The sequence below is a fragment of the Poecilia reticulata genome, chromosome 10 (assembly GCF_904066995.2).
Source record: "Poecilia reticulata chromosome 10, P_reticulata-male-v2, whole genome shotgun sequence".
Taxonomy (NCBI): Eukaryota; Metazoa; Chordata; class Actinopteri; order Cyprinodontiformes; family Poeciliidae; genus Poecilia; species Poecilia reticulata.
In genome coordinates, this window is record NC_088839.1 from 15828741 (window position 1) to 15853012 (window position 24272).

At 42.9% G+C, this 24272-nt stretch overlaps 1 protein-coding gene across 2 annotated transcripts in view; it reads left to right on the forward strand.

Annotated features, from left to right (window-relative positions):
• ndst1b (N-deacetylase/N-sulfotransferase (heparan glucosaminyl) 1b) overlaps positions 1-24272 on the forward strand; it is a 61147-nt gene that overhangs the window by 22280 nt on the left and 14595 nt on the right. Inside the window, exons 1-5 of one of the 2 annotated variants that reach the window (XM_017307145.2) lie at positions 13419-13794; positions 17454-18512; positions 22421-22903; positions 23622-23709; positions 24061-24215. In XM_017307145.2, coding sequence (XP_017162634.1) covers positions 17967-18512; positions 22421-22903; positions 23622-23709; positions 24061-24215 — 1272 coding nt within the window. In that variant the 5' untranslated portion in view covers positions 13419-13794; positions 17454-17966. Of the gene's footprint in view, positions 1-13418; positions 13795-17453; positions 18513-22420; positions 22904-23621; positions 23710-24060; positions 24216-24272 lie in introns of those variants that run through there. The other variant, XM_008420157.3, reaches the window with a different exon arrangement.

The window sequence follows — 24272 nt, forward strand, 5'->3', positions numbered from 1 at the left end:
GCGCAGCGCAACAACACCGACTTGGAAGCTATGTTGAACTGTCTGTGGCTTTTTGTCTGACTCAAAACAGAAGAGAGCCAGAAAAGACTCCGAAGTACAGGAAAGTGTGAGAGTGGCTCTTATGGCATTCGGATGTAATGCCACCGACTCCAGCCAATCAGTGACGTGGTCAGCTCTTCTTGACTGAACCTCAGTGAAATAGGTTCTGAATAGAGGCTGGTACCATGTAGTAGTACCACATAGTATTTTCTAGCGGGAAACCTTTACAACCAAGTAGAGTCATGTCGGGCCACGCTGAGTAGGCACTATTTCGTTTTTCTTTTTTCTGCAGGCAATACTTTAGTAGCATATATTTGGAAAGAATTACTGTGATTAAACCTTCAAGCTTCTTATTTCAAACTGATCCTGAATATAATATTAGCCTAGTTTTTGACTCCTGTGCTGCTCATATGTTTTGCCTCTTATGCTATTTGTATGGATAGCCAGTCTTCAGTCTGACTCTTCTTGTAATTTTCCTTAATTGGAAACGGTTGGATTTGTCCGTTTCATATTAGCGATAACTGCTGATGGTATTACTGAAAGTGCAGGCTCCTTTCATGCTGCACGCACAGTCTAGATCTTTTACAATAATTTTTTTTGTGAAGAATTTTCAAAAGTCTGCCAACATCCAAATCTTCAGGTCTGACTGAGCCTTTTCCAAACAGACTCCATGCTGTGAAGCCCAGGGTGCTTCTGCTAAACACTGACTTGAAGAGGTGAATGTTTATGTAATCTTATTCTAAGATTCACATTTTTAACTTATTTTGTAAAAATCGGTAATTACTTTGGTATTAAATCTTTTCATTTTGTCACAAAAGACAAACTTTGTTGATTGTGATTGATTTGTAAAATAGTAAAACATTCACATAGCTTTCTGTTTTCTTAACTCATCAAAGGTGTCTTCACAAACATGAAATCAATGGTTATTTGAGTTAAAGCTGAATATCAGGCCGTTCAAAACACCAGCTACATCTGAGCTACATCTCTTCTCTAATCTACAGGAAAAATTATTCAAAATTTCAGCAGTTATTTTTTTTTTCTGTTAACATGTTAGCTGTTGGGGAGTTAATCTAAAGAAACAGACAGGTGTTCACAGGTTAAATGTCTATATTAAGAAATTGCCTGAGGGCAACAGGCTCATTTTGATGGGTACCTCTCTTCTGAGTGTTATCCACCTGTGCTTGTATGTTATCTTTCACCACTTTCTCATCTTTTCTTTTTCTCAATACCTCTTTTCATACCAGTTAGTCCCATTTTTTTCCCCCTTTGCAGCTCACCTCTCTACCCCCCCACCCCCATCCCTCAGGTCCACCCCATATTCTGTGCTATCTTTTGTTTCTCTAGCCTCCTGGTCTCTTTATCATCTCCTTTCTTAATCCGGCTATTCGTCCCCAGCGTCCCCCCGTCCTTGGAGTTTCCAGCCCTGTCTCCTAGTGTGTGAGATCAGGGAACAAGCTGTTGTAACAAGCTGCTGAATAATGTAAGCTCAGGCTATAGGCCAGAGTTTCAGTTAACCCTTTGATCTCTGATCACACGATGGGTTAGGTAGACGCGTCACAGACGAAGCCAGACAGCAGAGGAAACCTGCCCGGAGGACTTTTTGCTTCCTCCTGTTGGTACCAAGAGGCTAAAATTTCCCCATCCGGTCTCTTTGTCGACGCCTTTGTAAGCAAGAACGCGCTGAGTATCCCCATCCTTTGTTATTCTAACACTGATGTATAATTAAAGGGTTAGAAAAGGCCAGGCTAAATAATTTATACCACAGCAAAGAGGCTGTGGCTTTCTGAACTTTATTGTACTACGTATTTTTTACTTGTAGAGCAGATAAAAAGTGAAATGTTTGATTTCTTTTTTTTTTTTTTGTATGGTCAGCACTGATTTAATATGGAGCTGTGTTGTCATTCTTTCATTATCTTTAGTTAAGGAACATATCTCATTATTTTTATGTCCTATCCCTTTTCCAATTTGGTCGGGTCACAACAAAAAGAAACAGAAAATAATAGCTGAAAACTGCCTTAAAATGAAGACTGGCACCACTGGCTTAGTCCTGTGGGCTTAATGCGACGTCTCTAGCTCCAACATGAGCTCATGCAATGAAGTCTTGGCAATTGGTCCAATGAGGGGGAGGAAGTAGCATCCTGGACATCTAATATTTCTTCTGTTTAGAGGCTCATGGCATGGAAACTACAGGAACATTAGCCATTATTGTTGTTAAACTAATGCTTTCTTGACGGTACAGTTAGTTTGCTAAGAGGTTAGGGCAGCATGTCTGACCAGCACCAGATGGCAGAATTGCTATGTAAGTAGGTAGCCTGGCAAATTAACTAGCTAATATAAGCTAGCTATCAGTTTTATAATATAAAGAGCAGAATAACAAAAAAAGGACAATATTCTGTGCCAAGAGCTCTAATAAAAACTTACTTCAGAATTACTCTAGATAGTATTTTCCTTTAATTTTTCAAAAGACTCCATTGTCGTCATTTATATCTTACACGCTTCTTGTTTTGTTTGATGGGTGGCTACAAAGACATTTTTCTGTTCAAGAAGGGCATTTGAAATTATTCTTCTGCGTTGCAAAACACTAGAATTCAACTTATTATTCATTTGGTCCATTCTCTCAATATTTATAGAATCTGTAGCTTTAAAATGTGACCATTTTATATTCTAAGATTTTTAGTGTTTTGCAGTAAAATCTTAAACTTTATTGGAGCTGTACACTGGTTTGTATCAATCAGCTGATCGAGTCATGCGTTTCTAGTCACAAAAGACCCCAGCTAGCACATAAGGCCTCATTAACTCTTTGTAATCAATACAGATCCCCCTCTCTTTAAGTGCTCCTAGTTAGCTTTCAAGCCTCATGTCCTGAGGCTAGGGTGTATTGATCTGTCGCTCTGATTGGAAGTTTCCCCTGAAGAGGTGAAGGATGACATTGGGACAGAAGATGTCTTGGCAAGATTGGAGACTTCAGGACTGGATCGGCTTTCTTCGTCTCACCCCCCGCTTCTGTCACCACACCTGTTACAGCCAGGAGGATGGAAAAAAAAAAGTGTCACAAATCTGTCTGCCTGTGCAAGTCTGTCTGTGTGTGCGTGTGCGTGTGTGTGTGACAGAGTGGAAACGACTGTTTGTGCGCTCACAAGAGCGAACGGCTGAGAGGCGTATCAAATGAGAAATGTGTTACATGGGGGTTTATGGTGACGGCTTGCGCCTCGGCGCTTTGACTCAGGAGGCTTCCAGCCCCGTCATGGATGGCTAAGAGGAGACGGATTTCAGATTTTACAAGGCTAACCCGCGAATTAACCGTCTGCTTTAGCGATCAGGTGGTAGGACCCAAAACCATCCGCGCGCACATGCTCGCACACATACGCCTGTGGCTCTCCACACATGAGAGCACATATACATACACACCATTAAACTGTCAGGGATGATGTGTGTCTGCACGATGCTGCTCTGCAGCATTTAATCCATAACCCTGACAGGCTGCTTCCCAGCCTTGAATGGGCTGGGAAGTGGATTGCTGTCTCTCCACACTTAAACGCAAGAAGTTTTGCCTCTTTCGTTCCCTGATTTTTATTTTTTTTTTAACCAATTTGGTTCTAAAGCGTCGCAGGCCAATACATACACCAAGCATGCAGCCTGGTGAAAAGTTTGACCATTTGCCCAGCCTCCAGCTAACACCCCCCCCCCCCCCCCTCTTCTGTAAACTGATACATGTGTGCGGTGTCACAGTCGGATACACAGCAGCTGTAGAGGCGGCAATGAAGAGGGGAAATGGGAATAGCCAGCACAGTAGACAGAGCCCAGATAGACCTGTCAGCTCTGTGACACCCACGCATACCTCACACTCTGGTCCCAGAGCGGCAGCACAGGAAGGGAAAGCAGGGCGGCTGGGCTCAGGTAAAGAGCTTCGGAGAGTGCTGGTGGTAAAGTTTAAAATAAAACCATGAAACAGAAAAAGGTGGGCTGAGGCAGTTTATTTCAGAGAAGCTTGAAGGACCTATGGGAGAGGGTTTTGGAGAAGTGCCATAAACAATCTCTTCAATTATTCAGCATCTTTTAGTTTTTTGTTGTTTATTGTTTGCCACAGATTTTAAGGAGATGTTCCCTTAAAGTTTCATATTTAGTTCTAGATCTGATGGACTTGAAAGGCTGATGTAAAAACAGATCGGTCTGTGAGTCTGGACCTTCATCCTCTTTTACAATCCTCGCCACAAACACCAAAGTTGGTGGTCTGTGCTTCGTTCAGTTCACTGTTGTAGTGTAAACACTGACTAATTATTGTGCGTCGTACTGAGCTTGCCTTCTCAAATATAAAAGCAAGTTAAAGTTAGGATTCTTTGGTACATTTGAAAATACTTATGCTTGCGAAGGCAAAAAACATTGCCTTCACCAGCAATATGTTTTATCATATATTTTCTTCAAACTCTGACCTTAGTTTAAAAAGGATTTCCATGGTCAGGTCTTCCATCTCAACATTTTACCAGAACAGTTATTGTTTTTGTAAGTGGTTGTGGTCTATATAAAATGTGTACTGATTACTGGGAAAAGTATAGCATGCGTTAGCTGTGTGTCCCAATGATTTTTTTTTTTAAAGAAATAATTTTTAGTTTTGATGTGCTTTTAAGAATTGGCATCAAGCTGATGCAAACTCAAAGATTGATAATTGATTTATTTTGCAAATCATAATAAACTGCGTAACAGAAAAATAGCCCACTACATTTCTTAACTATTGGACCTTACTTACCTTTGGCGCTATGGCAAAAAGATAATACAAAGTCTGGACAACATTGCACCTAAAATTTAAATATAATTTCTTTTCACATCTGTAACACTTTGCAGAAGTTGTGAGCTAAAATAAGTTTCTTCTGTTTTTCTCTCTTCCCCATTTCAGTTCTGTGACTTAAACAATAAATGTATCTGCTCCTAATGAGGCTCGAAAATTATTTAAATCTAATCTGTGTTGCAACTAAGCTGCACACCACAGACTCTCAGCTTGTATTTCTTTATTCACCAAGGATAAAACCCCAAATGTCTAAGAAGTACTCCTAAAACCCTAGAAAGGTGAAAAAATAAATTGGTAAAACCATAAATTTACCTCATTTACTACAGGTAGACTACTTTTTGACTTAATCATTCAGTGGTTGTGTGACCAATGATAGCATTTAGTGACACAGCCAGTAAATACTAATTTTGAATCCAGTTCTCATCTCCCAACAGATTGGTGAATCACCCAGGCAGCACTTATTAAACGCTCAGTCCAGAAACCCTGTCGACTTTTGGCCTCTTCATTGCAAAGGTAATCAGGTTTTGATGATGGCCTTCTGTAAGACAGATGCTCCTCTCACTTACTGGAAAAAGGGTATAATTTAGAGATTTTCTGTGAAAATTGAAGCATCAGATATTGTTTTTCAGTTATTTGTGAGCTTATTTTAAGCACGTAAAATAATTTCTGACTGCTGAATACACCTTGTGATGTTTGGAAAATTGTTGTGGTGACACTGTTGGCCCATCCCGTAAAAATGTTTTTTGTCATGTTTTGCTAGTTTCTGGTTACAGTATTATCACAGAAAATAACAGATTTAGTGGAAAGTTGAAAAGTGAAGCTTTTAGTTTGTGAGAGAGCAGAAAAGCTTCTCTTATGGCCAAGCTTCAAAAATACACATTATTTGTGGGATTCATTACGGGACCTACGACTGGGATTGTAATGGTGTCAATGCAGTAGGCTAATGATGATACAGGTCCTTCCTCTGCACTTGAATTGTTTTTATGCATTTAGTGCCTTTGCTCTGTTTACCTCAGGCGGCGGTGGGGAGGGGGGGGGCTGTGTCGAGTGTTTGCTGTTTATGTAGAGCACACTGTGGATAAATTTGCACTTTCATCCAGTTATCTGTTGTTCTTGATTGTGCTTTGAAAGCGAGCCGATGATTGGGAGGAGTGTGCTTTTCATGCTGGAGGAAAACTCCTTATCTGCTTGATCGTGCAAGCAAAAATATGGGCGGCCCAACAGAATATCATTTCTTGTGTCAGCTTTTCTTCCGCGCCGGGATGTTCTCATGGGAACGCATTTCTGCTGCGCGAATCACAGACGGATCAGTGCGGGCCGTTTCTTATCTGGACATGAAAGCGGAGGAGATGGAAGAGGTAGGCGAGAAAGGGAAAAGGAGAGGAAGGGGCTCCCCTGGGTATGATGGTACCTGAATTTTGCACAGCAGCCTCTTGAATCTAACTCATCATCATTTCACGAGCAGGTATTATACTTATCTGTTTTGCGAGGCAGGATCTGCCTGCATCTCTCCTGTTGTCCATCAGACCGATTGAGCAGATTAGACAGTTATATTGTTTATATCGCCCCAGCAGCCTTTGCTGCAGCTCGCCTGAGGGTTTTTATAATTAGTTTAATCATTTTCAGCTATTTCTCTTGCTTCCAACAGCTGCATTTCTGGTTCAAATGAGGGCTGCAAATTGGCTACTGAAGCAAATGTAAGAGTTACTCTCAAACTATGCAGAGCTTTGCACTGGTTAATCCTTGCAGGGATCCACCCATCTTTACTTTTTTCGCCAATTTCCAGTACCTGGTCAATGCCAAACTTTGATCTGCTGATACAGATTCTGATTTCACTTAGAGCTCCCTTCAGATTTTATTTATACGGGATATCAGATGCCATCTCAAGGCATCTTACAAGACAAACTGCTACAATTTTATATACAGAAAATATACAACCAATCATATCAAATTCATATTTAATTAAATGCATTCCAGTTTGATCCTAGTTATAATACAATTCAGTCAAGTTCAGTTTGTTATGCCAAAAGTGTTTGATTTTGCAGCAATACTTTCTCCTTAGGGAGCATGTGGCGACAGTGAAAAGAAATAACTTCTTTTTAGCAGGAAGAAATCTCCAGCAGAACCTGACTCAGTGTGAGAGGCCACCCGCTGCCTACAGCTGGGGGCTGCAGGAGCACTGATCCATGTCGAAGAAAAGTTACACATGGTTAACAGAGCCAGTAGCTGCTTTAGTGGCTTCCTTTAGAAAAGAGGCACAGGTAGCAGATTAGACCTGAGCCAGTAGTACAATCTACAGGGTGAAAATGAGACATTTAGTTAGTTGCAGCAGTAGCTCCTACAGTGACTTTATTAAGGAGAGAGAACTACTGCAAGAAGATGCAATGTCGTTGTACAATTTGGTTTATATTCTTTAGAAAGTGATTTAACTCTCACGCAGTCCTATGAGGAGTTGAGTGCAACTTTGCTGCAGTACATGAAGCCTTGCTGTTATCTCCTACAAATCCTGCTCTCTCTTGTAGCCTGGACAAACAGCAAAATGACTTAACATGTTAAACGTCACAGTTTCATTTCTTTAGCTTTTGTACATTTTAAACATCACACAGGAACTAAAATTAACAACTTGGGTTCTCCTTCAGTAACAACCTCCACAAAGAAGAGTGTTGCTGCCATTACCCATTAACTCTTAATGTATGGTGCATTCACTGATTAGGGTAAGATAAGCTTTTGGAGTTCCTACCCAGCATGCCACTGGTTCGCATCTATTCTGGTCTTTGTCCAATGTCTCTCTATATCTTTACACAATCCAACTAAACTGCCATTTGGTTTGAGTGACTGCATAAAACTACTCTGACAAGTACTCCTCTTTGCCATTGCCCCCTCCACCCAGCCCCCCCATACGCCTACGCCAGCGCTCTCATTCATAGACAGACACGCCTTATCCTCGACCAGTTTGACTTTCACCTCTGAGTGATGTTTATTATCTACATGAGGAGGGGACCCATTATGATTCCTCTGTCCCAGTGGAGACATTGTACTGCCCGCCGTGCTCTCTTGTCCTTCAGTAGTGTCCTGAGATGACAGTGGATAAACAATGGGAGCAAACAGTCACTCCCTCCAGCATTGATCTGGCTCTCCCTCACTACCCCCTTGTCCCTGCTTTCACCAGCAACGCCACATTGATTCCACCTACGCTCAATTTATATGAAAGCAACCCCCTACTTCCACGCACACACTTGGACTTCTCCCCCCTACCCCCCTTTTTACCAAGACTGACAAAAATGATAAATGACTAGCCCCTTCGTCCTGCTGCCACCACCTCCCTCTGCCTGATGCCGGCTGTCCGAGTCACTACAAACCTATTTGAGCCCCTTAGAAATCCAGTCGAGTGAGCAGCATTTTCTTTTCTCTCAGGGAAGAGTCTGAGGGGCCGCCCTGTAATCTCAACACAAACATGTCACTGCCGTAATTTCATCCCTGCAGGACATCCATATTCATGATGTCTAACACTTTAAAGAAAAAAGACAAATGAAGGAAATTATTATGTATTTCACTATAGGGGTCACTCATTCTGTGGCTGCTGCCTAATGGTGCGCAGTGTCACTCAAAGATGAAGTCATGTGCACCGTCTCCAAAGCGAGGTCAATTATTTCCGTCCATTTGGCTGAATCGGTTCGTTCTTTTGTCGTGCCGTCATTATCTGCATGATTTGTCCACTGTGTAATCAAATGAATTAAACTGTTGTTAATTTAAACATCACCCTGCATAAAACAATGGTGTGACTGTCCATCTTCCGATGATTTTTACTGCACACATCCAGTGTCCCCATGCCTGTAAATGGGCCACCGAGGGCCTATAAATAGAGAGACTGTGGCTGCTAGCAGACAGCATGAGAATACGCAAATGTTAAATGCAGCCATCGGCCATTTTCTGACGTCGAGGTATACAAGAGTTAAGAAAAAAATTAGCTTTTAGTCATCCTGCTCTTACTGCTTTGTTCTTTTTGTTTTTTTTTAGTTGAAGATTGACCAAAATCAGAATAAGCAGGTCAAACCGCAAAGAAAACCCATCAGTTGGGATCGGCCAAGAAACGATTGATTGTTGCAGCTCTGCTTCTAACGCCACAGGGAACGTTGGATTAACTGGTGTTTTCCCCAGCTGTGTTTTATGTAGAGTAGTGCTGTGGTCCCCCACCTGTTGCTGTGAAAGACCTCGACATGTCCCCCTCCGCTAGAAGGAAGACGAATTTAACGGTTTGTCAGAATTTCTGAACATATATTTTTTAAAGAGCAGAACAGAAATCTGCAAAGTTTAGTGCTATGAGGCCTTTCTTATTAAGATTAGAATGAATATGAAATATTCAGCAAATAATTGACTGAAGATCAGTGACTGGCAGGGTAAATACCACAAAATCACGAGTGCTTTTTTTTTGTTGTTGTCATTTTCTGCTGGATTCAGAAATCCGACGTCTACCAGTATGAACCAGGATGCTTTATTTTGTTTCTCTGCTCAAAACTCCCACCATCAGCCACCAGTATATACTTTGATGCACTTTTTTGAGTTTAGAATATCAAATAAAGTTTATGGACATATGAGTTTATAATGGGACGATCTTGTAATTTTTAAAGTATTATATAATTCTTCCACCTGTGATTGCTGCACACTGCTGGTGAGCTGGCTAAAAAAAAAAAGACTCCTATACTTTTTTCCTGTATAGGAATGTATGATTTTGTTGCTGAAGAAAAAAAAAACACTTGAAATTATTGGTTGAGTTTTGAAACATTCTTGCAACAAAATTACATTTAAGCATTAGGTTTGCAGCAAACATGTTTTTTTAGTGTTTTGAACAAAAATAATTGGATTCAACTGTATATTTTTGTTTTAGATTTGTGTCCTTATACCACACAGACCACAGTGGACAAAATATACAAAACTTTTAAGATGTTAGAATTTAGAAAACTCTAAGATGTTTCATCACATCAGTTCTAAGGTTTAAAATAATTTTAATGAGATGCCAGAGTGACTAGTGTTTTTGTCCTTTACTCAAGGTTATTGTACTGTGAGAATCTCACACTGACCGTTAAACATAACCGCATGTTTCTGCATGTGGAACGGGGTATTGATGAAGTTGCTGCTGCTGCTCTGCTCTCCAGTCTTTCTCCCTCCCATGTTCTCCCGTGGCTCCTAATACTCATCCGTGCTGCTTTTCCCACTCCGAAATAATCCGTTCTCCACTTCCCAATGCCCTCTGATCCTTCTGTTCGGATACCACCTGCTTGAGATTTAAAGAAGACGGCAGGTTAGGGAGCCTATTCGGGATTAAAATAGCTCAGCAGCGCCATGTATATTTTATGTCCTGCCCTCCCTGTTTTTATTCATCTTGGCCCTAATCAGCCTCACATGATATGAATGTGTAGTCAAACCATTACGCCTGAGCCCGCTCCAGCTATCTTTCCTGAGGACGATATCTACGTTGATGGATTGTGGCATGAACCCTTTAATGAAAGTCTAAAGCTAGGATCTTGCTCTGCCCTTTGCAGAAATTACAGAACAGTTGCAGTGCAAAGAAATGTCTCTAATTGCCATTGGACACAGTTCTGCTGTCTTCCCATTCTCTTCATTATTGCTATTAGGAGAAGATTGCTCTCCCTTGTCTGTGTTTGAAGATGATTCTTTCACTCTTTGTCCCATTATTGTGTCAAAGAATAACATTGCAATCATTTCAATTACGACAGTGCTGGGATCGCGCTCTTCAAGTAGGGCCTTGAGATGTAATTGGAGGGGCTTTGGCGAATAGAAAGGCATTTCCACTCCCACCCCCCTCCTCCTCCTGTGAAATTGCCTCAGTCCTGGGGACAGTAAATTGAGTTGCTGAAAAATGATGTGATAATTCTGCCACATGGCTCAGTTGGGCAAATTGTCTGAAAGTCACTTTCTCGAGAATTAGAAGGCAAAACAACATTTCCCTCCCGAGTCTCCTGTCCTTCACGCAGCAGCATGAAATGAATTGATGAGACAGAGAGAGAGGGAAGTGTCGCTGTAAATGTTTGCAGCTGAAATGAAGCCGCCTGCTTGTGCATTCAGATCGGGTGGGAGGCAGAAGCCAGAGTGAAGACGCGGTGCCTCTTTTCCTCGCTATTTCACAGCCTAAGCCTTTAATCACGGCAACCACAATGGGTGCATAAAATGGAATTCAAATTTCAGATTGATTGATTTTATATTGGCGATTGCCAAGGCTGGCTTAAGAGGGGAGGAAAAGAAGAAAAAAGGGAACACGACGGTGGCTTTTAAATGTACCCTCTTTAAGAAGACTAACTCTTGCTCCCTTCACGCGCTTGTTTGTCGTCTTAGATGTGCTTCAAAAGAAAAAATGAAAATTCGTGCTTTTTGAAGTTTAATCTCCCGCAAGACAGGGTAAGAGTCTGAATGCAAATGAAAAATGTACTTCGGCTTTGCTTCTTTTTCTTTTTTTTTTTTGCTGCTGCTTTTGATGGAAGCTCAGCGGTTTTAGGAGTTGCGGACTGTCGGCATCACAAAAATATTAGTTTGTCGTCTCACGTCTTATGAATGAGCAGAGTGCAGAAACAGAATCTAAAACAATCGAGGGAATTAAAAAACTTGTTTTCAGGAACGGGCTGCTAGGAGATTGAGAGGAGTAAAAAAAATATTTTAATTTCATCGTATTAAAATAAAAAAATAAGATGTCCACCAATATTTAATGACTTTTTTTGTTCGCAGAAAAAATAGTTTCTTTTTTGTTGTTGTTCTGTAGCAATGAGCCTGTTACTGCTAATAATTTAAAGTCGGGCTGCTTTTTTTACCCAGAGAAAATTCTTTGTGCAACTTTAATTAAATTGACTGTCATAGTTCAGGTTTTCTGCCCCAGTGAGTAACAGGCCACCTTTTATAAGAAGACATGCTAGCTCTTGTAGCTTGTTGCTAATGTTTTTTGTTTTCCAATCTGTCATGAAAAGATCATATTTGATAGCCAAGCCATGTCGGTCTGTATTTTTCGTTGCTGCTGCTGTTCTTTGCTGTAGAAAAAATATTTTTTCTTCTTCTTTCTTAATGAGAGAAAACATTCAGTAGTTACAGCTGATTGACGAATCAATGCAAGAGATGAGGAAAAGGGACGCGCTTTGTCTTGACTGACTGGAGAAAACCATGCTCTGCCTCTGTTATCGCGTTAAAATACAGTTTACACATCAGAACTGGTGTCACTTAAAATTTTAGTATCTTCAATATTTAGAAATGAAACTGACTTCTCAGGACTTTGAAAACCAGCACCAGCCCATGCCTAGTTTTGTTCAATCTGCGCCCTTCAAGTCATCTTCCACACTAGCAGCAGAGCTAGCATAAGACCATTTAGCACCATTTGCAGTGTCGACATTAACAGGATTACAGATTAGGGATTACATCTGCGTCTTTCTTTTCCGTTTAACCTTGTCCTTTGCCCCATTGAAACATTTCAATGGTTCAACTAAACTCATTACCATCTTTTTTTTTCTTTTTCTTTTAAAGCCCTAAGCGTTTGAACGAATTCTCAGGAATAAACAAAAACAAGCAGACCTTCAACTAATGAGTCTCCCAGGTCTGTCTCTTTTGCAGTCGAGCCACTTTGGTACATCCACATCAATACACAGACAGAAAAGTGATAACGGCAACAGCAGCCTTTTGATGAGTGTCCTATGGATTACTGCCCCCTTTCTGTGCCGTTTCCATCCGTCTGATCACGACGCATCTCCAGAGTTTCCATGGAGAACGTGTGGTTGCCAAGGTCTGTGGCGGCTGATCACAGAGGGTCATCGTTTATTTCTGTCAGTCAGCAGCAAGGGGAACAGATTGGCAAGGAGAGATGACAGAAAAGAGGGGCTGGGGGCTGGGGGATGGGCGAAGGCGCTGGAAGATCCTGAGGGGGCAGTGAGGGTCCGGCTCTCCTTTAGAAGTTTATTTGTCCAGGGGATCACCAGCATGTAGTCCGATGGTGTTAATGTACTGACTCTCCTCGCAAATCCCCCGTGCCACTTAGTCTTATTCACACTTTAAACAAAGTGCAGCAGCGGTGCAGAGGTGGGTGGGAGGGAGGTGAAGTAGGGAGCAGGACGCACGAGGAGGCTACATATGGCCAACTGCTGCGTTGTTTATTCCAAGAGTTGTTACAGCTGAGGAGCAGCCTCAGTCTCCCGGCTCCTCTTCATCTCTCATTAATCTAACAGTATGGTTCTGGCCCGCTGCCCGTGCTGTTGAGCGAGCAGGTTTGGAGTGACCACCCACTCCGAAGAAAAGCATTATTCCGTCTCCTCGTCCGTCACCTGCTATTGTTTATTCTCTCTGTTTCTCAGCTGCCATAAAATAATGAGGGGAACATTTGAATTTTTCAGATTGATGGTCGCCCTCGGGGGGTCATTCTTCTTCTTTATTTCCTCCCCTAAATTAGATTTTCCGTCATTTTGCTCCCTGTTTTTCATTCCCTGTCCTTTACTGTTTTCCTTCCTTTCATCTTGTGGTTCTTTCCCCCTCTTTCTCTCTCTTTTTCTCTCTCTCTCTCTCTCTCGCTCTTGCTCTCGTTTCTCTCTCCTGCCGGCCCTCCTGCCAGACTTCTAGTCCACGTGTGCAATTACATAGCTCACATTCAGTCAAGGCTCTTTCCATCACAGAGAATGAAAAGGTTTGTTAACACACGCGTTCCTCTTCCTCTCCTTCTTTATGCATGAGTTAAGACTGAGTTTCTTTGGCAGTCTGAAACACTCCGTTGTGTTGAAACCTTTTGGCTGGTTCTTGCCTCCCCAATATGTCTGCCGGCTATACCTCTCATTGGCTTCTGCAAAAAAAAAAAAAACATGAAATATTCATGCTCCCCTTTTCTCCTCTCTCTCCGTTCGTGAATCAATTATTTTGTAGAAAGGGGATCTCAGACATTCACGTGGCTTCTCCGAAGGTACCTGCGGAGGATAAAGTGGAAGACGCATTAGGTGAGATGGGCATGCAGACATTTGAGATCCATTAGCCATTATTTTGTGCAGTTGATCCAATATTCTCATCATGTCCTAAAGTATTCTGCTCTCTATTTAGCCTTCCTAATATCACTGCCTCGCACTCTGGGCCTTGAGGTTTCCATTAATTTATCCCCGCGGCTCTCACCCTCCCGTCTCGTGCCATCGCCCTCCATCTCTCACACCGTCTTCGTCCTTTTCTTTCAGCCGCACATCACTTTCTGAAGGTCAGCATCGGGAGGCAGTCACGTCTGCTGTGAACTGGGCAAAGAAGCGAGGCATCGGCTCTCTGCGTGTGTTTTGTCACCATTAGGTCTGCTCCCAAGTCATGTCAGCAGGGTCATTATAGTCGCAGTGGAGCTTATTGGGTCCCTGCGGATGTCGGCCAAAGATAGCACATCTTGAGCCTGATTACTCATTAACAAAAAATAAATAAATTAGAGACTTTTTTTTCTAATCAGCCGACACAGGAAATGAAGAAACTACTTAAAAAAAAAGAAAAGAAAAAAAAAAAGATGTGTTTTACTGTTTTATTAAATAATTAGACATAGTATGACATAAATGTCTTTGTGGAAATATTATTGATTTTTAAAGAAATAGTTTCAGGTTACTGTTAAAGCTTGTGCATTTCCTGTAGCTTATCCTCTCTCATAGACATTGATCTCCAGCTTGTTGCAAAAAGCAATATGACCCTCACTTCCATACTATAAAGCTCAATGCTCCTTATGTCCTGATGATGATCCTGAAAATTGTGGTTTTCAGGATTCTTGAAAACTGCGATTCAAGAAGACTAATCTTCCTCTGTATATTCCGGAAAATGTGGATCCTGATGTTGACTGTGATTTCCCATAATTGGGTGCCAACATTTCCAAAGCCAACATGCTCTATGACAGACAGATTTAGAGCATCAGATGATGAAATAGAGCCGCATTGCTTTACTCTTTTCTGTTATCTACTGAAATCCTGGATCTCTCACAACATGATTAGTCCACAGACATGCGTTGATGTATATTAAAATTCTCATTTATTCTACAACTTCACTTTAGACCATTGCTAAAAGTGGTTTGTCTAGTAGCAGTCTTTTTCTCTCAGTCAAAGTGAACCACACCAAAGAGTGTTTTCAGTGTTGTTTTATTGTTATACCACCTTGATATAGTTACTTGAGTATGTTATACATTTTCTCTTTTAAAATCTTCATGTAAATACTGTGAAACTGTTTTTTTTTTTTTTTTTTACCTAAGGTTAAATCCGAAAGCAACCCGTGCTTTTTTATTTATTTTTTGCTGCTCTCTCTCATTTTTGCAGCTGTATGAGTTTTGGTTTCCTTTAAGTACATTCAAGCCCTCTCGCCGGAGAGGTCAGAAGAAACCCCTCCTCGGCTTGTGTGTCGTGTGAAGTCGTCACTCTCGCCTGGCCGTCTGCTTCGCTGTTTCCAGCAGGAGTCGCTTCCTGCGGCTAATCATACTTTGATATGCTGTGGCACGAACCTCGGCTCCCTTAGAAATGAACAAACAAGGCGCCCTGGGAGATCTCGAGGCGACCGGAGCTATTGGTTTTTTTTGTCTGTTGCACCACGATACATCCTCTGAACACCCACCTATTTTTTTTTCTTTTTTTTTCTTTTTTCTTTTCTTTTCACGGTCTCTCTCTTTACATTAGTCTCTGTATCTCTCTGAAGAGGAAAGTTGGACACCAGTCAGAGAAACAGAAGTGTGATTCCTGCCTTTCCACTCGCAGCGAGATTTTGCACGTCTTGTTAATCTTAGCTGGAAGCACGGAGGCCGTAGAGAAATGCCAGAATGAGTCTCAGCTGCATTAGACGTATACAACCGTTTTCTCTCCTCATGTCCTGCTGCGTCTGTTTGAATGATTATTTTGGTAATCAAATGGATTATCCTTAAGGAGTTATGTTAGGCTGAGCAAGCTTGTATGCTTAATGTTACTCACCTTTAATTAAACCGGAACGCCATTATCGCATCCTTTTCATGTCCGTTTGTGTCGGTCGAGATGAGTTTTGGTGGTCAGCGTTTATTGCCTCGGAGTTAAGAAGGATGCGACTCTAATGCGGTGTCGAGGGCTTTATAAAGAGGAGGCGTAGCACCACAATAGCTCTCCAACTTAATGGTCAGAGGATTTTCTATGCAAAGGTAATGATGCTCTGTCTCGTTTCTCCCACCAGCACTCTAAATGGACAAAAGATGTTTTTCTAAGTGCCGAGCTTTACACTGTTCTCACGCCGCATCCTGGGTCTTTCACACTTGGCTTGATAGAGATAGTCTAAAAGGCTGAGGTATTATGCTCAGTCTGCAGAGAGTATAGAAATGTATATCGAGTGCGCTGGGGGATTTTTGCTACAAAGGAGAGGGTCTGATTGTTGCCAGGTTTGTCTGTCACTGTTCTCCACGCCTCTGCGCTCAGATTGCTTCCCATCCTTCGGCTTGTTTTTTTGTTTTTTTTGTGGTGCTGGTTCTGTGTGGGGGTTTTTAGGGCCTGATGGCTTCACTCGTGTGCTGTCGCACGTTTTCACTGGATTGAACTGTGAACAAGCTCGTGCAACATCTTTCTTTCTCTCATTCCTCCTATGAATTGTGTTGTGTCTGTAAGACCTGGAATCTTTGCTTTATTTGTGTTTAGGGTTTGCATGCATAGAGGCTGCAGCGCCTTGCAAGATTCTGTAGTAAAAGTGGAGGAGCTGCAGAGAACCACAGCTCAGGTGGACATACCTGGCAACAGGACAGCTAGTAATGGTGAACTCCTCAAATCTGTCCTTCATGGAGGAGTGGCTAGAAGAAAAAAAGTCATGTTTTTAATTGGTCACACACAAACTCCCATTGAAACATGGTGGTGGCAGCACCATGCTGTGAAGATGCTTTTCTCCACTTGCGCACTTCCTTCTTAAGCAACTTTTCTTTCTTTTATCTTCCCCTGTGTTTACTTCCTTTCTTCCTTCTGTCTCACATTCTCCATCTCGTCCCTGATTCCTTCATTTGTTCGTTTTCTCCGCCTTTAGTTTCATTTTTACTTTCCGTCCTTTTTTGTGTCTTCCTTCGTTCACATTCTCCTTTGTCCTTAAGGTCTTGTCCTTCCCTTTCCCCCTGCCTTCAATCCTCACTAGTGTAAATTCTTCTTTTCTTCTTTTCATTTTGCCCTACATTATGTCCTTCCACCCATTCATCCCTGTGTCCTTCCTTTTTGTTTTTTCTTTCTTCTTTGCTTTCTTCATTCCTTCCTCATAACATTCTTTCATTTGGTCTCTGTTTTTTTTCTTTTGCAGGTTTCATAAACTACTTTTATAATATAAAAGTTCGGTTAAATTGACTGAAGAGGGACCAGATTTCTTTGAAGAAAATGTGTAGAAACTGTGATTGAAGTACATTGGTTGTCGTGACGAGACAAAAAGAGAGAAGCTGTAGGGGTGTAAATACTTTAGGTGTGTGTGTGTAGGGTGAATCTGGCAGCTGTTTCTTTGAGTAGGATTACTTCGGAGTGAACTTTCTGATAATACACGCGCATCTCCCACACGCCGTCGAACCCACACGGCAGCCGAACGCAGCCTGCTGTTTGTTATATAGGAGCTGCTATCGTGCTGCTGGATTTCAACTGAACTTTTTTCTATTTTTCTTTTGTCTTTTTCCTAGGAGTGGAGTGTGTACCCTGAGGGAGCGATGCTGCTCTGATGACCGGCTCGGCCTCGGCTTCCTCTAGAGATTATTCTGCAGTCAGAAGAGCGGGGCAAATCGTCGACAGGATATGGTTGGAGGATTCACGTGATGGATAGGTGATGGAGTCCTCCACCGCCCGTCTCCCCCGGTGACTCGCCCTCTCCTGCAGCTCGCGCTCCGGCACGAGTGTGTATCGGCGGCCCACGAACCCTCCACTTCTTTGCCATGGTGACATAAGCGGCACAGCAACATGAGGGAGCGCCAACGTGACCGTCTTGTTTCCTTTCCCAGTAGCTGCTGTCGCTGCTACCTCCATGCTTAGCTCTGTAACAATCCGGACTCTGCTGTGAGAAACTTCTGCCTGTCTCTTTGTTTCTTTATTTTTTTCTTTTCTTTTTGTTTGTTTTCGTTTTCTCTGCCTGCGCTGAGAGGAACTGTCCCCTCGGCGTGTTGCTGGGCCGGTGGGGCGGAGCAGTGCGGCGAGAGACGATGCTGGGATGCGTGACACGCCTCCGTCGGCTGGTCCGCCTCCTTCCCCTGCAGACCTCCCTGCTCATCCTCTTCCTGTTCTGCACCGTCAGCGTCTTCATCTTCTCCTACTTCCTCTATGGTGTCAAGCGAGAGCCGGAGCCTTCGGCGGGGGGCTTGTCCGGCCCCGACGGAGCCTCCGCGGACTCGGACTACCCGAGGGTGGTCCCATCCCGGCTGCTGCCTGTGCGGAGCATCCCGGGGGTGTCCGGGGTGGACCTCGGAGGGACCAGGACAGATCCTGTGGTTCTGGTGTTTGTGGAAAGCCAATATTCTCAACTGGGGCAGGAGATCGTGGCCATCCTGGAGTCCGGCCGGTTCAAGTACCGGACTGAGATCTCTCCCGGGAAGGGGGACATGCCCACCCTGACGGACAAGGAGAGGGGTCGTTTCACTTTGGTGATTTACGAAAACATTCTCAAGTACGTGAACTTGGACGCTTGGAACCGAGAGCTGCTGGATAAATACTGTGTGGAGTACGGAGTGGGCATCATCGGCTTCTTCAAGGTTAGGACAACAGCACACTCCCTGTGCCTCTCTCACCTCCCTCCCCCCGCTCCCTCACACCTTCTACCCTGTCCATCTGGCTCCCACCATCTCCAAGGAGATGGGATTTACAGAGTTGGAAAGACCTGCCTTGTTCAATATCACTCAGCTGCTTTGCTCTATCCTGCGTTTCTCTTCTGGTTTCTTTATATCCGTTTCTTTCTCTTTTTCTGCAATCTGGCCTCCTTTGCTCCTCTCCAGCAGTCTGTTAATTCTTGTTTTCTGCACTTTGTCTTTGTAGTGTCTCTTGCCTTTCTCTCCTCTATTTATGTCTCGGTCTATAACTCTTATTCCCGCGTTCTTGCTCTCTGAGTTATCCCCAGAGGCCTCTGTTTGCCTGAGGCCATCTTTCAGGTCTTATGGTTTTAATCACCCTTTCTGAGCCATGGAGAGAATATAGAAGCGCGGAGGCATGGATGGAGATGTTTGGGGGGCGGCAGATGAAAGTTAGCCTGGTGGGATTTTACTGCCTGTTGAGAAAGAACAAGGATGTGCATCTTAATGGATCTGTCACATAAAAGATGTGCTTTCTGAATTGTTTGCACAGAAACATTTCCTGTCACATTTATAAAACATGAGTCTATATATATATATATTTTTTTTTATTTTTATTTTTTTACAGATTTAGACTGTAAAACATCTGGATCAATATATAGAGGCCGATTGGTAACAACATCTTTAAAGATTATTTAGACAATTTAACCCACATTTGACAGAAATGCCAACTATACCCATTAGATTGCATATGATGGAGTGCAAATGTTTAAAGCAAGCTCTCTTTTCTTCACGCTTTCTTCTAGCCGCCAGACTTTCTTCTAATCTTTTGAAGTTGTTTTGATCAATATTTCTCCAGGCTTTCTGAAAGTCTGTCTTTTCTCCCATTTCTACTTTTTTTTTTTTTGACACTTCCCTCTGACCTATGAGTCATTCATGCATAAAAAGCCTTCTAAGCTGAAAAGAATGTCATCAGCACCAAACAGACAACTTGACAACCAGCAGTCTATCACACAGACACAAACCGATCTCAATTCTTTGGATTAATCCATGAAAAGTGCCACGGACTTCACAGTTTGGCAGACAAAGATGTGTGGAGCTCCTTCTCCGGTTTTTGATCTGAATTCTTGTATTTTAGTGGAATATCTTACGTGATGGACCGACACAAAGCAGTGGATGATTGTGAAGTAGAAGGGAAATAACACAGTTTTGAAAAGTTTGACGGCTTCGACCGTTCTTGGCCAAAACATCTATCAATAAGAAGAGAATATTTTCCTCCTGCCATAGTTCTTCATGTCAGGAGCAGAGGTGATGTGAAGCTGCATGGGAAGGAGAGAAGTTGTGGTCAAATATTGTTTCACACATATAAAAAGCTTATATAATTAGAAACATCGCAAAGCTCAACTCTCAAATTTTATTCAATTTATTTTATATTATTCCCATGTTTTATCTACCCGTCATTGGATTTCACTGGTCTGTTCCACCTGGAGGTTGTACATCTCTAATTCTGTGACTTACAAAACACTGTAAACATTTTCAAATCCAATTTCATAGAAAGGTTGAGAGCCGACCGAGCCGGCAATCGTCAGAGGCCGTCGTCAACCGATTTCGCTGCGCATCTCTAGATATAATGTTTCAGAAATGCTGAGCTGAAAACGTGGCTTGCAATAGATGGTCATCTGAAACACTGGGTCCTGTTTCAAGTCTCTGCTGGGTTGTTTTCCTGTTTATTAAACACACCAGAGATGCATTTCAGACATTTGTTCTGATACCAATCTGAAACCTATTAGATTAGACACCTAATCCCATTCGAACGCTAAATTAAAGTTAAGAAAATTTGAATGTTTTTTTGTTTTTAAAAGCGTTTAAAAGTTTTGCACAGGGTTATTTTTGCACCCCCTCTCAGATCAAGTTCCCCTCTGCCTGCTCACAGTTATGCTGAACATAAAGCTGTTGTTAAGTTTTGGCTGCCATTTATCTTTCATAGGAATCTGATATGCTTCAGGAGTCTCCTGTTGAGGCGCAGGCATCGTCTCTGTTCAAGGTGTCAGACTCGAGCTGTAGAACTAAGCGAAGGCTCATTGCCTTTTGTTGCTTTACTTTAGTTGTGCAAAACACCTCTACTCTTTTCGTTGTTTCAAAATTATTTGTTAAAATTGTTGCTTTTCAACCGTTTCAATCTGCAAATAGATATGAATTGAAAAGATGCTGTTTGAAAGAGAATCGGTTTTGTTCAGATATTAACGTCACGATTAAGACTGTGATTTCAGCACTGATTTTCATATTTGGTGTCACTTCAACCTATGATGGTCTAATCTTCACATCTTGATAGATGAACAACGGTAACTTTTAGCTTCATCATACAACAACCATATAGGGTGTGGAGGTTCTGGCTGTGCCTTGCTGACGTAGTAATAATACTTAAATCTTTATATGTTCAGTCACTTTACAACTGAATGCAAAGCAGTGTGATTGTGAAAAAGAAATTTGGACAGCTTTTTAGTCAAATAGCTGAAGCTTAGTAATATTGTTTGTTTGTGACAATCAACTTTCTAGTCCTTCTGGAAATTCTCAAATGGATTTACGTCTGGACTCTAACTGAACCAAGCATGAATGAATTTGTTTAAAGCTAAACATGTTCAGGTTGTGCGTTTTGTTGTTGTCCTGCTGGAAGACGAACCTTCGTCCCGGTTGTAGGTGTTCTGCAGCCCCAAGCAGAGATCGTCCAGCATTGCCTGATAGTTGGCTCCATCCATCTTCCCATTAACTCTGAGCAGCCTCTCTGTCTCTGCCGCCACCACCACCGTGTTTCATCATGACGATAGTATGTTCAGGGTAATGTGCAGGGTTGGTTTCCATCGACTTCTTGGCTTCTTCTCTGATTATTGCTCTTCTTGCCTGTCCTGTCAACAAATCCCCCAAAAACCTCCACAGAACAGCTGAATTCATATCACACTGAGGTTAAATCACACACTTGAACTCGGTTTATTGGGTGACTTTCTGAAAGCTTTGAAAGGTTTCACTGGATTTGATTCAGAATTATCAGAGCGAAGGAGGATGAAAACAAACACATCATTCAGTATGTTTGCATATAAACCCTGTCGTGATAGCACATTTAGCTGTTTGCTAAATTGTTCCAGAAATGATTGTGATGAATAATAACATTGTTGTTTTGAGACTATTTCCAAGTAATGTATTGATGATTGCATAATGTTGCGAGTTTGCCCTCTCAAAGACAAATAAGCTTTTAATTTAGTAAAGAACGCTGGAAAGAGAAGATATTTACAATATCCAAATGAACACAAAACTGAAAACAACAGATTAAACAGGAATAAAAACACTAAATAAAATGGATTGCGACGTCGGCAATCGCGATGGCTCTTCAAAAGACATTAACTATCAGAACAGAGACGTTCGAGCGCATTTTAATTTATCATGATGCAAAGACTTGGTATCAAGTCGTTAAAAAAACATTCGTCATTTTCCTTATGTACGACTTTATTTTGAGTTGTCAAATGAAATCCGAATAAAATTAATTAATTTTTTATGTGATGAAATATTGACACAACGAAGGGCTGAGAGTCTTTACATGACGTACTGCAAGTCAGACAAAAAGAGCAAATGTAAAGAAAAGACAACAATCAGAGAATGATTTGTTTGTTGTCACTGATGCGGCAATCTGAGAGCAGCGGGAGCTTTTTCACTGTAGCACAGCAGATTGAGCGTCAGCAGGTTGGAGCCGCTTAATGCCTTCACCGTTGAGTAGGCCTGACACGCCTTGCTTCACACACGCGACTAAAGAAACTGGGGAGTTATTTGCAATATGTATAATTAATTATTGTCATTTCTGTCTTGCCTCTCTCTGCGTCAATCAGGCCAACGAAAACAGTCTGCTGAGTGCGCAACTCAAAGGCTTCCCCCTCTTTCTTCACTCCAATTTGGGTTTGAAGGACTGCACGGTCAACCCCAAGTCGCCGCTCCTCCTAATCACCCGGGCGGGCCAGACGCTGCCCGGTCCCCTGCCGGGGGACGACTGGACCGTGTTCCAGTCCAACCACTCCACCTACGAGCCCGTGCTGATGGCGAAGACCCAGTCGGCCGAGAGCGTGGCGTCGCTGGGGCAGAACGCGGCCATGCTGCCCTCGGTGGTGCAGGACCTGGGGCTTCACGACGGCATCCAGAGGGTCCTGTTTGGCAATAATTTGAACTTTTGGCTGCACAAGCTGGTGTTTGTGGACGCCGTGGCTTTCCTAACCGGGAAGAGGCTCTCGCTGTCCCTGGAGCGCTACATCCTGGTGGATATAGATGACATCTTTGTGGGCAAGGAAGGCACCCGCATGAAGGTGCCTGATGTGAAGGTGAGTCGCAAAACAAGCCTCGCTTATCTTCTCATCTGGCTGTGTTTTCAACAGCGCTTTGCTATGATTCAAAAATAAAATGGCCTCACACAAAGCCTGTCCTATCCTCTGCCAGTCACACAGAAACCCCTTCTTCTCTCTCCTCTTTTCGTTTCTGAATGGATCCATCCCAGCAGGCTGCTCAAAGCTGACAGGCCCCGCCGCTCGCGCTGTCACAAAAACCTCTGCGACGATGAATATTTCAGGGGCTCGGAGGCATACAAAGAATGTCGAAAAGCTTCTTGCTTTCGTCCCCTCAGAGCAGAAAAGCCTCCCCTCGCATGCAGAGACGGCGGGTGGAAGGGGGGGAAAAAAAAAAGTTACGGTGGAGGCTTCAAGGCCTCCGCAGCGGCAAGGTTTTAGGAACGAATCCCACTCCCCGACAAGATTGAGAAGTTTGAAAACAGGGGAGACGGAGGGGGGAGTCGTGTTGCGTGCGGGGAGCCTCATCCAGCATTTAGATCAAATGAAACAAACACCCGAATCAGAGGGAAGCGAAATATCAAACGGAATGGGGGAAGCGGAGAGGCGGCAGCTGGGAGTGGATGTTGGATGTTTACCGAGAGAAACTCACAGAATTAAAGATATATGTGGGCACGCGTTGCTCATTAACGTACTCATGCGCCAGTTTGAGCTCATCATCCGTTGACTCATTCTTCTTCCCCTCCCACCGTTTCAGGCCCTGCTGGAGACGCAGAGGGAGCTGCGCACCCATGTGCCCAACTTCACCTTCAATCTGGGCTTCTCAGGGAAATTCTTTCACGCTGGTAAGAGATGCTAGTTGGCGCACGCAGAGCCCGAAAACATCCCAAACCGAAACACATTTTAAGGCTTTTTCTGCTGTTGCTCTTTGCCGTCCTTTAACCTTTGATTTCTTTCCTCCTCGCTGTTGCTCATCCTTCACTCTGATATGTGAACGTCTCTTCCTTTTGCTTCGCTGACTTTCATTTCCTCCCTTTTTCCATCGCTGCCCCCACTTTACCTTTGTCTCAACTCGTCTTGCTTTATTTTTATCTCTTCAATTTCCTCCTAAATCCGCCTTTTCCTGCCGACCCCTTTGGCTTGTTTCAATCTCTTGTCTTCCTCCCTCACTCCCCCCGTCTCTCTGACCCACTCAGGATCGGATGAGGAGGACCTGGGAGATGACCTGCTGCTGTCCCATGTGAAGGATTTCTGGTGGTTTCCTCACATGTGGAGCCACATGCAGCCCCATTTATTCCACAACCAGTCGGTGCTGGCCGAGCAGATGTTGCTCAACAAGAAATTTGCCATGGTGAGTCATGATGGGGGGGGGCAAAGGTCACAGCTTTGACTGAAGGCTGTGAATCAG